This window comes from Cololabis saira, chromosome 16 (assembly GCF_033807715.1).
Source record: "Cololabis saira isolate AMF1-May2022 chromosome 16, fColSai1.1, whole genome shotgun sequence".
NCBI classification, from domain to species: Eukaryota; Metazoa; Chordata; class Actinopteri; order Beloniformes; family Belonidae; genus Cololabis; species Cololabis saira.
The window spans coordinates 24,633,283-24,645,399 of record NC_084602.1 but is presented as its reverse complement, the minus strand read 5'-3'; the positions used below and the strand labels follow the sequence as shown (position 1 = coordinate 24,645,399).

The 12,117-nt window shown below is 40.8% G+C and overlaps 1 protein-coding gene across 2 annotated transcripts in view; it reads right to left on the bottom strand.

Moving 5' to 3' along the window:
- The window catches only part of LOC133462653 (latent-transforming growth factor beta-binding protein 2-like), a 125,136-nt gene that overhangs the window by 37,510 nt on the left and 75,509 nt on the right, over positions 1 to 12,117 (bottom strand). For both annotated transcript variants that reach the window (XM_061743994.1, XM_061743995.1), the window contains exons 9-15: positions 9,904 to 9,978; positions 5,043 to 5,165; positions 4,786 to 4,950; positions 2,225 to 2,710; positions 1,483 to 1,502; positions 1,201 to 1,237; positions 672 to 734 (exon numbers count right to left, since the gene is read on the bottom strand). In XM_061743994.1, coding sequence (XP_061599978.1) covers positions 672 to 734; positions 1,201 to 1,237; positions 1,483 to 1,502; positions 2,225 to 2,710; positions 4,786 to 4,950; positions 5,043 to 5,165; positions 9,904 to 9,978 — 969 coding nt within the window. The remainder of the gene's footprint in view (positions 1 to 671; positions 735 to 1,200; positions 1,238 to 1,482; positions 1,503 to 2,224; positions 2,711 to 4,785; positions 4,951 to 5,042; positions 5,166 to 9,903; positions 9,979 to 12,117) is intronic.

Below are 12,117 nucleotides of genomic sequence, written 5' to 3'. Positions count from 1 at the left end.
TGTTGCTCTCCACGGGTAGCCATCTCACTGTTTTATAGGTGGAGTCTTGGATGAGAGGAGTGGTTTTACAGCCGTGTAGTGTTCTAGCAGGTGGTGTGGCACTCTTACAAAGATTTCGTCAAGAAACAGGTCATGCACTGTGGAGCCTGACATTAGTTTTACTCTCGTTTTTTTTTTTTTTTTTCCATTTAAAAGTAGTGAGGCAAAACAGAGACATAAACCTTGGCCATTGATGTCTTGTGCAGAACAAAAAGCGTTAGCTGTATGGGACAAAGGTAAATTCTGTAAATGGACAACGACCCAAACACTATTTCTCTCTCGTCTGTTTGTCTCTTCCTCCGTTTTTTCATGATTCTGGCCTCTGGATTCTGGTGCATTTAGAAGGCGTGCTCGTCCCTGGTTTCTCACCCTCTCATCCTACAGCCAAATTGGCTCTGAAAAAAAATAAAAGCCCTTTTCCGGCTTTACTTTCGGTAAGCTAGCAAAAAATCCTTATGAGATGTGCCGCTGTCTGCCAAAAGTTGACAGAGAGCATTAAAAATGAAGAGCTGAGCTCCACGCTGCTCTTCACTATGATATTGCTAAAGCTCCCGACCCAGCTGCCGGTTTAGCTTTAAATCGTATTCAAACAGAGTTTATTTCCTTAACAGATATTTTGATTTATGTCTTACCTGTGGCTGTAACTGCAGGGGTTGTTTCCTTTGAGTCTGGCATCGGCTTGTCCGGGGAGGTCTCTGTTAAAAGGAATACGGTGGATTATTATGTTTTAGGTGAGTATGAAAAGCGGTTACATATTCGTGTGTCTCACTCAGGTCGCTGCAGCCAAAAAAAGACATTGCTTGTTTTTGCAATCAGTGCGGCACCAGCTGCCACTCATTGCTCAGCAGTTTAAAAATGGTCAACTCTTTTTGTCCAAGTTAAAAAACATTACAATATCCCAAATAAATCCACTGGACTCATTGAATACAGTCAATCTTAGGGCTTTTATGTCAGTGTTTTCGCTGGCATCAGTGTGAAGCAGACGGGGAGTGGGACTGCCCCCGCTGTCCGGGGGCAATTCATAGAAACAACATAATACATCTGTGCCCGATTGAATTATCAAAGAACAAGCGGCATTAAATTAAACAAGGCACTTGTTCAATACACAGTGTAATGTGTTTAGTATGAGTCAAGCTAAATAGAAAAAAAAGAAGAAGATACCTGGGTATTCCGGCGGTGATTCAGTCACAACCTCTGGCTGCAAAACAGGCAAATATTCCTCAGTCAAAACAAATCTGGTTGCATTTTTCATTGCTATATTCATAACATCCTCTTTTGTTGACAAATTCTGTGCTAATTCAGGCCGTGTAGCTCCAAAAGTGCATTCTGAATAAGGCTCATAATCATAACAGGCCTACTAGCTGAGATAACTTGCGTATATTGTGCTCAGAAAAACATTTCAAAAGCTTATGAGAAGAAATCGAGAAAGACGGAAAAACTTACCGGGCTAAGAATTTCCACATCTGCCACAAGACAGAAAAAAAAGAGAAGTGGTTTATCAGTAGTGAACGCTGAGATTCATCTCACATTAACAAGCCCCGTTACTGGGTACATACACCATACCCACGTTCTGCTTCAGCACGTTACTTGCAGCTTAAAATGCCATTATTTAACTAAATAAATAAAGCTAACGGCACAGCTATCCTCTAAGCCAGTAAAAAAGGTTTTATTTGAGGTCCAGCGCCGACGACTGTCCAAGAAAAATGCAAAATAGAGACAAGGAAATAGAGATCTCTGATAATGAAGACAAAAATCCCTAAATATTAATAGAATTATGCGTGCAAATAAATCAAAATGTCATGGCCCTGCCAGCAGAAGTACCTCAGAACCATTAAATCAAGAAAAAACATTCACAGAAAATGCAGAGGATGTGGTTGTATGGCCATTTACTTTTATGAATTTCTGGTCATATCCATTTCATCTTCAATGGATGGGAGACTTTGGTGCAATTCATAATATGATACAGTGCAAATTGTTTATTAAGACTTTAATATTTCTGTTAATGTTAATATCTCTGCATGCACACAGAATATCCAACCTATTTGTATCTTTTAGATGAAAATCCAGATGTGTAATCATTCAGCTTCCTCTGCATTACTCCTGTCATGGTCAATACTATGTTATAGTAACTAAAAGTTCCATTCATTTATTTACAGACCTAATGTGCCGAACGGTTTTGTGTTACCTTCTGGCTCAGGTGTTTCTCTCCCTGACTGAGGCGGATGTTGCGGAGTCCAAGGGTACTGCGGCCCTTGCGCTGTCTCGGGGTACTCGGGGTACTGCGGGCTTTGCGGCGTCTCGGGGGACTTGGGGTACTGCGGCCGTTGCGGTGTCTCGGGGTACTCGGGGTACTGTGGGCTTTGCGGTGTCTCGGGGTACTCGGGGAACTGCGGCCGTTGCGGTGTCTCGGGGTACTCGGGGTACTGCGGGCTTTGCGGTGTCTCGGGGTACTCGGGGTACTGGGGCACTTGTGGTGTCTCTGGGTAGCTGGGGTATCGTGACCGGCCGGGAAACAGTGAGGGCTGAGACGATGGAAACTGAGGATACTGCTCCTCCAGCGTCACCCCTGTGCTTTGAAGCTCATCATCCTCCAGCTGCCTGACAGAAATCTGCACATCTGAGCGTGAGTAAGTATATCCGTGGCCAGCGGGGCAGATCTCCTTGAAGTGGTCTGTGGGAACGGAAGCACAAAAGCAAACAAAACTGATAAAAAAAAGCATCACCTCTGATGAAACTCACACTCAAAGTAACAGCAAAAGTAATCTGTATGTCACTTTCAGGATGAGCCTGCTGTGTTTATCGAAATGTTGTGAATAGGGTTGCAAAGGGGTGGAAAATTTCCGGTAAATTTCCGGAAACTTTCCGGAAACTTTCCATGGGAAGTTAAGCTGGGGAATTTTGGAAATATTCCAAATTGGAAACTTTCCATGGGAATTATGGGAATTATGGGAATTTATGGGAATTAACTGGAAATTGGGGGTAATTTAATAAACTGTATCATATCCAACTATACTATAACCTACTATACTGTGTTAATACATTTTTATTTAATATTTGCAAGTTAAACATTAATACCATTATAGATCAAATATATTTTCCCCATAATATTATCAAAACTTACTTGACTTTATATAGTCCGTGGGCTCAAATGTGTGGCTTCAATAGTCTTGTGCTTTGAGCTCAAATGTGTGGCCTCCAGGCTTCAAGAAATCACCTGTGCATGTGATGGAGGAATGCACAGTGCATGTACGGGGCGTGGCCTCAATAGCCCTGCAGTAAGCAATGTGCTGTGTGCATGTGATTGAGGAGTGTACTTGCATTAAATCTGGTTGTTTTAGCCAAGACTATGCTACAATATATTTCCCCCAACTATATTTAAGTTCCCTGTTAAGGGCCAACCTTCAATTCTGTAAATTTCTTATTTATTCCCGTTAATTCCCGTTAATTCCCATATATTCCCGTTAATTCCCATGGAAAGTTTCCAACTTTGAAAATTCCCGGAATTTTGCAACCCTAGTTGTGAATGAGGAGGTTGAGTGATTGCTTGTGACAAGCAATCACAAGCTAGCATGCCAGTGACACTTGTCACGGAGACGATTCGGAAAGACTGGAGGATATCTGAACAACAGAACCAAACGGACGCAATGCCACTGAGGGAAGTAGTGGATCCTGTAACACTAACTGACCTTTGAACTCTTTGCTGAAGAAGCATGAGAGTGAGCGGCTAATGGGGGTTTGGCCGGGTTGATAAAAGGACAGAGACTACACCTCTTTGTGCCTGAGTTCCAACAAAACTCTGCGATGGTGAATCCATTACAAGTGAGAGGCACCGTGTCCTTTACCTGACCTGAAAGCAGCAACTCCGTGCCAGAAGAGTCTGGAATAGAGATATGAGTAATGACAGATATGTGGTCGGCATAAATGCAGGAAGCGTGGATACGATAGGCTACTGAATGATGAAGTTAAAGTGGAGGGAAATGAGGCTGTATATGACGAGGAGCCACATCAGAGGATCTGGAGTAAATATGGAAGAGCTCCTGTTACCGAATCGCAAGTAATGGGCTGGCTGGCCGCTTTGCTCGGAACACGGCTGCAGGAGCATGTAAGGCCAAGTGAAAGCCACCATCCGAAATAATCACCGGCCGTGTATCTCTGCGATGTTGTCTGTACTGGTTGCGCAGCACCATGGAGGTCTGCGTGTGATATCTGATCTATGACAGCCCCTGTGAATCACTGGCCAACGCAGACGCTCCAAAAAAATCCAGCTTGTTTCTCTCTGTGACTTTGAAGATTAGATTTGGATGGAGAAAAGGATGACAACCACTTCCCATGTTTCACTTGGCAAAGCTCTGAATTTCTGCTGTGAAGCTTTGCCGGTAGATTTGTGGGGCTTCTCTCTGAGGGTTGGAGTGAGAATACAAGACTGACTCCCACCATTATGTAGCCTCCAAAATATGAAAACTGTTATATTTTTGGTCGTTTTCCTTTCCAAAGACATTTAGTCATGTTGGAATGCTTTAGACACCTGCCAGAGAGCAGAATGGTGATTGAGTGGTAAATATTCTTTGCCTGTGCTCTCACTACTATTGCTAGTCCCAACATAAAATTACATGGGACATTTTATATCTGCAAAATCATTTACCCTGCAAAGACTTTCTTAGCAGGTACAGTAACAACAGAAATGTAAGTTTGCAGATGGAGGAACAGTTGATTTCTGCAGTGCGGAGCAGCTTTTTGTAACTTTACCTGAGCCTGGTACAGGACAGCGATCACACTCGGGTCCCCAGCCCTTGCCCACGCGGCTGCAGCAGCAAATCTGCTTGGTGATGTGATTGACGAGTGGCAGAGAGCAGACGCCTGCTAAAGTGGACCGGTAGCATGACGCCCTCTGGTCAGACACAGCCTTGTCCGCTGGGAGAGAAGTCAACGCCTCTGTTATACTCTCATACACTATATATGGACTTTACACATTATCATTTTTAAAAATAGGGATAAATACTTACAAACACAGTGGCTCCTGGCAGCATCTAACATGTGACCGGGTTTACAAGTGCATCTGTAGCTTCCTTTGCCGTTTACACAGTCAGCATTCTTGCAGATCCCCGGCAGAAGGCACTCATTGATGTCTGTGAAATATGTACATTAGTCATGCACATTTTGATTATGGAAAAATTATGAAGTCATATTTTTCCCCATTCCAAAACACTTTAAACTCCCTCCGAACCTCTCAATTACACTTGGTTCAAACATCAACGTCAGATTTAGTAATCTGCAATTCACAGCGGCTACGTCAAGCTTTCATGTTTGCAGACCAGGGAGATGATGAAAGTCAAAGTAAAAAAAAAGAAGGGAGATCACTTGCATCCCGAGAGGCATCAGAAAGATGCAATAGATCATGTCCTAAAATCTACTGAGGGGTGATGAAATGTGGAAACTTTAGGTATTCAGACTTGTTCAAAAGCAAGAAGGAGTGATGACAAGGGGGAGACATGCATAATAAATTCAACCAAATAAAACAAAAATACGTTTAAAATCGTTTTTTTTTCAATTTTAGTACTAAAAACATTACAGGTATGGGAAATGTTCCCTCAAACACGAAGGACACCCCGGAATGTTTTTCCTTTTTTTCTGTAACAGGATATAACAGCATCCTCAGATTACGTCAACAAGTGCAAGTTGCTTTTTTTCCCACTCCGTCTCTCTGCAGCCTGAACCGTGTGCAGGAGTCACACTCAGTTTCTGCTGGAGTTTGTTTGCTCCTCCAACAGTTGCACGGAATCAAAAGAAGGCAAGCAAGCCAGCTAATGTGCCAGTCAGGAGCATATGGGGACATATCTGAGGTGCTTAGTCATGCGATCACACTGGGACCAGGCAAAGTTTGTTGTTCTACCGTGTTAAACAAAGAGTACATCATTAGGTCTTTTCCCATTGCTTTGACGACTGGAACCCGACAGCCTGCCACCACAGATTTTCCCCAATTCTAATTAATGTGCTCTTGCTTCCTTTTTTTTCTTCCTGCTGAAAAAAAAACGTATAAGGGATTGAAGATGATACATTTTGAGAACTGAGCAAATCAAGGGGATGTCTCTATGTTTCTTTCGTTGTTTTTTTTTCTTCTTTTCTATCTCTGGAATCTGTTTCCTCTTTTTTTTTCCATTTCTATGCCAGCCACTTGAGCTCAGCCCGACCTTAAACATGCCCTGAACGTAAACACGCCTGTGTCTGTTCACAGAAGGGATCTGTATTGATGAGCTAGGATGAACCTCGTACTTTAAAAATGATGAGGGAGAGCAGAGATGTCACGCCGGCCTCTGCTGAGAGCAGGTGCCACAGTGACTTGGTTTCAGTTTGAGCAGCATCTGGGCAGAGTTCAGGTCAGCACTGGGCTCAGCCTTCATCACATGGGGTCCTTAATCCGTGGTTCGCTTCAGTCCCAGATTAGTGCTATTGTTACAGTCTGCTGGTGGGTTGATTAGGATTGAAACTGACTTCCATGACAACCTGTCATGACCAGCACTAATCTCAACATCTATTTTGAGTTTATGCTTGGCTGCTCATGCTTGCAGTGAGTGCTCACAAGTAGCTTTCATCTGGATTGTTTTTACAGTGTAATGACACATGAAGACACATGTTCACTTAGTCCCAAACAGTCTTGCTTTGACCTTATTTGATCTTAAATCACACAAATATCTGTAGTTGTTAATCGAAAGTCAATGAGAAGGCATCGGCCTCTTTATTAAGCTTTAGCTGTTGTGGTTAAAGTATACATCAGGATTGCCTTAGATAAACAGTCTAGAATGGTAGCATTTACCACACTGATAGCAAGACGAAGAATATTGTTGGGGTGGAAATCCCCAAAGCCTCCTTCTACTACCTTATGGCTCAAAGATGTTATGGATTTCTTAAAATTGGAAAAAAATAAAGTTTACAATTAGAGGTTCATTAGAAAGGTTCTTCTCGAGCTGGCAACCATTTATTACCTATTTTGAAAATTTGAGGGTACTTCCAAAGGACTGAGCTGATGTCTTTGTTTCTTGTTGTTTGTTGTTTTTCATTTTTCTATCCCTAAAAATAGTAACAGCCCTATTATATTGGTATATAACTCTGGAGGTGATCTATGACAACATTCCGACTCAAGTGTTTACTAGTATAACTTGTGACTACTACTGTAATTGCTAATTATTGATCTAAGAAATAATTATTAATCTCTAGATAACCCATCTCGGTTTCGTTCTCACTTTATTTTCTTATTTAAGTTTAGTCACTGCACTACTACTACTTTTATGTCACTGTATTAGTATTTTTTTATTTTTATTTATTTACTTTTTTTTTTTTTATTTTATTGTTATTATTTGTTTTATTTCTTGTTTATTTTTATTTATTTTTTGCTATTCCCAAAGGAAATTTAATGATGATAACCATGGGGGGAAGGATGGGGAGAGGGAGAAAAAAGAAAAAAGGTATGTTCATCTGTTTTGCTCTGTATTGTGGAAACAATCTGCCAATAAAAACATATATCAAAAAAAAAAAGGATTGCCTTAGATGTCTTGAATCACACAAAACCCATGAAGTCAAAAGTCCATGTTTTAAAAGACTGTCAATACAAGTAAATAGACACTCAAGAAGAAGCCAAAGAAGCCAAAGCAGCCATTGTTAAACTTGTTAAAAACCTGGTCCATATCAATATGTCAGGGTCTCAGGGTGGATTCAAGAGGACAAGTTCTGGCTGTGAGCGTTTAAAATTTGTTTACAGTTTTAATTTACTGGATCCAAATGTCAAAGGGGTTACGTAAGACCTCCACCTTCTTGTCCTTGAAGTGATTTGAGCAATGCAGCCTTCTGTTAGCCCCAGTTTACCACCCACAGCAGCGGCTGAACGTGCGCGTGTGGTTCTTTCACTGAACAGGGAACTGTCTCCGAGGTCAGGCATGTGTCTACGATGCGGCATCTTATCACACCGTAGGGAAGACGGGGCCTCAGGAGCGTTAACTCTGGGCTGTTTCGAAATAAGTTCTGCTCTGATTCCAAAAAACGCTCTACAATCACCTCAAAATAGAAGCAGCTCTTGAGCAGGCTGGAGACAATCCCGAGAATAATGAAAGTAATAATAATAAAGAAAAATTCAAGAAAAAGACAATTTTGCCTTTTTGGCAGCTGCTCCGAGACCTGAAAGTAGAAACAATTTTGTGGAATGGAGCAGCAGCTGAACGTGATAGAGACTTCAGTAAATATTGTGGGTAACTGTCAGGTTTGCTTTTTTGGAACCCAAGAAATGTGAACCTGTAGGAGAGAACATTTTGAAACAATTACAGAAGAAAAGCATGAAAAATAGAAAGACAAATTTCCACAATTTCCATAGTTGTTGGCCAGTTTGGGTGGCTGGTGTCCTTCTCAACAAGTTTTTGCTAAACTATTACCTAAAAACAAATATGGTTCTGTGTAGAGAAGAAAAACTGAGTTTGGTTGACTTACCAGGGCATGAGAACTGCAGAGGTGGTCAAAGTGGTTAACTAGACTAATATTGTTCTGCTAAAAGAAGCTTCAGTAAGCTATCATTTGTATTTGGTGATTAATTCCAATGTTTTGCACTAGAGTTAGAATTATTTAGTGGGGGATCGTCTTCAAAAATGACACAGTGGGAGGTTATTGCCCCTTGGATCAGCAAGCCAGCAGAAATCCTGCCGCCCCCCCTGATGCACAGTGGGACAAAACATGTTCTGCACTGATCTTTGAAGTTTGTTTCCACATACAGAGTGTGGCGCTTCATTGGAAATCATGGACGCTTTCTTTTTTTGGCATATTTAGAAAGGCAGCACAAGTGTTTGCAGCAATAAAAAATACCAAAACAATACCTTGGCCATAATCACAGCCTGCTGCTGCAAAAAAACCAAGAACAGTCAAAACTGGACCCCCAGGTACTTATTAGCTGCTGACCTCGGACCTGAGCTCTAATTGTGGTCTTGACCTGGTTCCCACAGGAGTCAGATCAACAGCAGTGCTGTTATAGAGGTCCACAGGGATTCATGTATGTATGGAAATGATGGATAGGGTTGCCACCTTTCAGAAATAGAAATAAGGGACGCCCCGATTTCAGCAGCGCAGGAGCCAAAAAAAAAGCCCCAAAACTTCTAAACTGAATAAAAATGTGTTTATTTTATATGAAAAAACAAAATGCTTTGATTTAAAGTTTAAAGTGCTTTAATAGCATTGAACTTGCATGACTGTACAGACAACCATACTAGTAACTGAAATAGCCTCCTATGCTCTGTATGTCCACATCAGCCAAGATGTAATATAGCCTACAGGTGAAGAATATGGTGTAAAAGTTAATTTATTTCAATAATTCAACTAGAATATGGTGTAAAAGTTAACTTATTTCAATAATTCAACTAGAATATGGTGTAAAAGTTAATTTATTTCAATAATTCAACTAGAATATGGTGTAAAGGTTAATTTATTTCAATAATTCAACTAGAATATGGTGTAAAGGTTCATTTATTTCAATAATTCAACTAGAATATGGTGTAAAAGTTAATTTATTTCAATAATTCAACTAGAATATGGTGTAAAGGTTAATTTATTTCAATAATTCAACTAGAATATGGTGTAAAAGTTAATTTATTTCAATAATTCAACAAGAATATGGTGTAAAAGTTAATGAAAATACGGTACAAATCGTGTCCCGTATTAGTTCAATACGGGACGCAACATTTTTTTCTCAAATAAAGGACAATTCCGTATTTTACGGGACGGGTGGCAACCCTAATGATGGATAGAATGCTTCTGACAAATCTATGCCCATTTATCAACTAAATGTATATTAGCGCTAAGAAATGACCTCCTTCAATATATGTTCCAACTTACCTTGACAATGTGTAACATTCATCCTTTTAAAACCTTGGGGGCACTCCACTTGTCCGTTTGCAATTATTGCGTATGCTGCAAAAAGAAAGAAAAAAGTGGAGCTGAATACCACTGTTGCAAAGCTGGCAGAGTGAGAAGACGAGCTTTAAGAGGAGACCATATAACTTACAGATGTGAGCAAGAGGGGGAAAAGCAAGAGGGGACTCACAATTAGGCCTCATGGGGCTCAGTAAATGGAAATGAATTCCTGTCATGCACATATTTATAAGACAGCACTGCCATCCAGCAGAAATTCATTATATCACTTGACATCATTTATAAAAACGTTGCCGATAATTCTCCTGTCCTCTGGGAGAGATGGAGGTAGTGCTTATATCATAAATATGTTGAAGTGTCAGCCCTGACCTTTTGTCATCAACCGTACTGCAGACCTGCCTAAACATGAGATGGATGCTTTCACTGTGCACAGAAGGAATGACAATTAACAAACAGTTCTCAAAAAGTGACTGGTCAAAACTCCTTCTTGCTTATTTTACTAAAGTAATAGAAATCGCATGGGGCTTCAGGTAAATCAGAGGTTCACAGAAGTGCTACGGTAAATAAAACAGTGCCTCTGTTGATGTTCCGGTGCAGCCAGCCTTTCAGTGACAGAGGCCTGAACGTGTCCTCTCATTACTCATCCGGCACCCGGTCACGCCTCAGCACACTCCATTAAATGTACAGATGGCTCAATGTGGCTATCATATGGCACCCAGAGTCTTTGTGTGTTTGAATGAGTCGGAGAGCGAGGGGGAGAAAGCGCTCGCATCTGTGAAGTTCTGCATGTTGCGTAGCGGAGACGGTGTGATCACTGGTAACAGATCTTCCTGTGACGTAAACTGAGCTGACAAGTTTCTCCACATATCACAGTGAAGGTTCCAACTTCTGATTTTAGAGGGAAAAGTGTGTGTTTTATTTAAGAGAACTGTAAAAAATGATGACATGCTTGTTAGTGTGATAGATTTGTTTTTTTGGTTATAGACTATCCACATTACTCTCCCAAATCAGCCAGGTTAAAGCAGTGAGCTGCACACAGTATTACTGCAGGCTGTTGGGTATAGTAAAGGCTGCCCAAAAATATCTGGCAACCCAGTCACATATTTTTATATTTCAAATTCCAAAATAGCTAAATCAGCTATGGCAACTCACTCACATACTTTAACATTTTAATTTCCAAATAGTAAGGGCTGCATGCAGGGTTTTGACTTTTTTTCTCTCCTACTCTGTTCTTTCTTTCACAGACAGAGCTCAAACGGGAATTTGTTGAGTTTCACTGTTGCAAACTAGATTTGCAGCCTTTTTGGTCCAAGGATAACATACCTTGATAGGCGTTTTCTCTGATCACTTTCACGCCCCAGACAGGAACGCTGATGTAATGTAATGGTCACGGGCTAATGAGTGGTAGACCACTGAAAAATCACAATATTCTTCCATCAAACATATTGGCGCAATAAATCCTGAAGTTCAGGGCTGCACCATTTCTCTGTGTTTTAAGAGCTATTGTTTATATAGCAGATATTTTTATGCGGATGATTTTGCTAAATTAGATCACCGAGGTTTCTAATGAGCCATGATAAAAAAAATAGGAACAAAATTGTAATTTGAGGATGTTGCATGTGTGTCGTGGAAAAAAGCATGCCTCATCAAACCAGTCAACGATAAAGTCCTCCCATATGTTGTTAAAAAGCAAGCATCAGCATGGTGTCAGAGGACGGTGCAGACTTCTCGTCTATGATTTTTTTTTTTTGCTGGATCTCCAGTCGCATATGTGCTTGACTGTTCTTGAAGCAGATGCTACTACACGAAGTGGATGGATTTCACAAGCCTAATGCTATTATTTTAGAGGGGAAAGTTACTGTGATGTGCAATTTCAAGTGGCAGACAGATAGGACCCCACCAGCAACATAGTACATGGACTTGGTTTCATCCAAGCAAGAAAATCAACCCAAAATACCTTGTTGCAAAAAAAAGCTGTTGAAAAAGCTCAATTACACTATGTGCAAAAAATACCTGCAAAGATGTCAGGCAGAAGGTTTGCCTTGGATGCTACACATTCCTAGAAATGCCTTTTGGCATTTTACACTACATTGTCCAGCATTTGTTTGTTATTTTCCATGTTCATGCACTGTGGATGATTTCATCACACAAAGCCATGGAACATCTAAACAATGACAA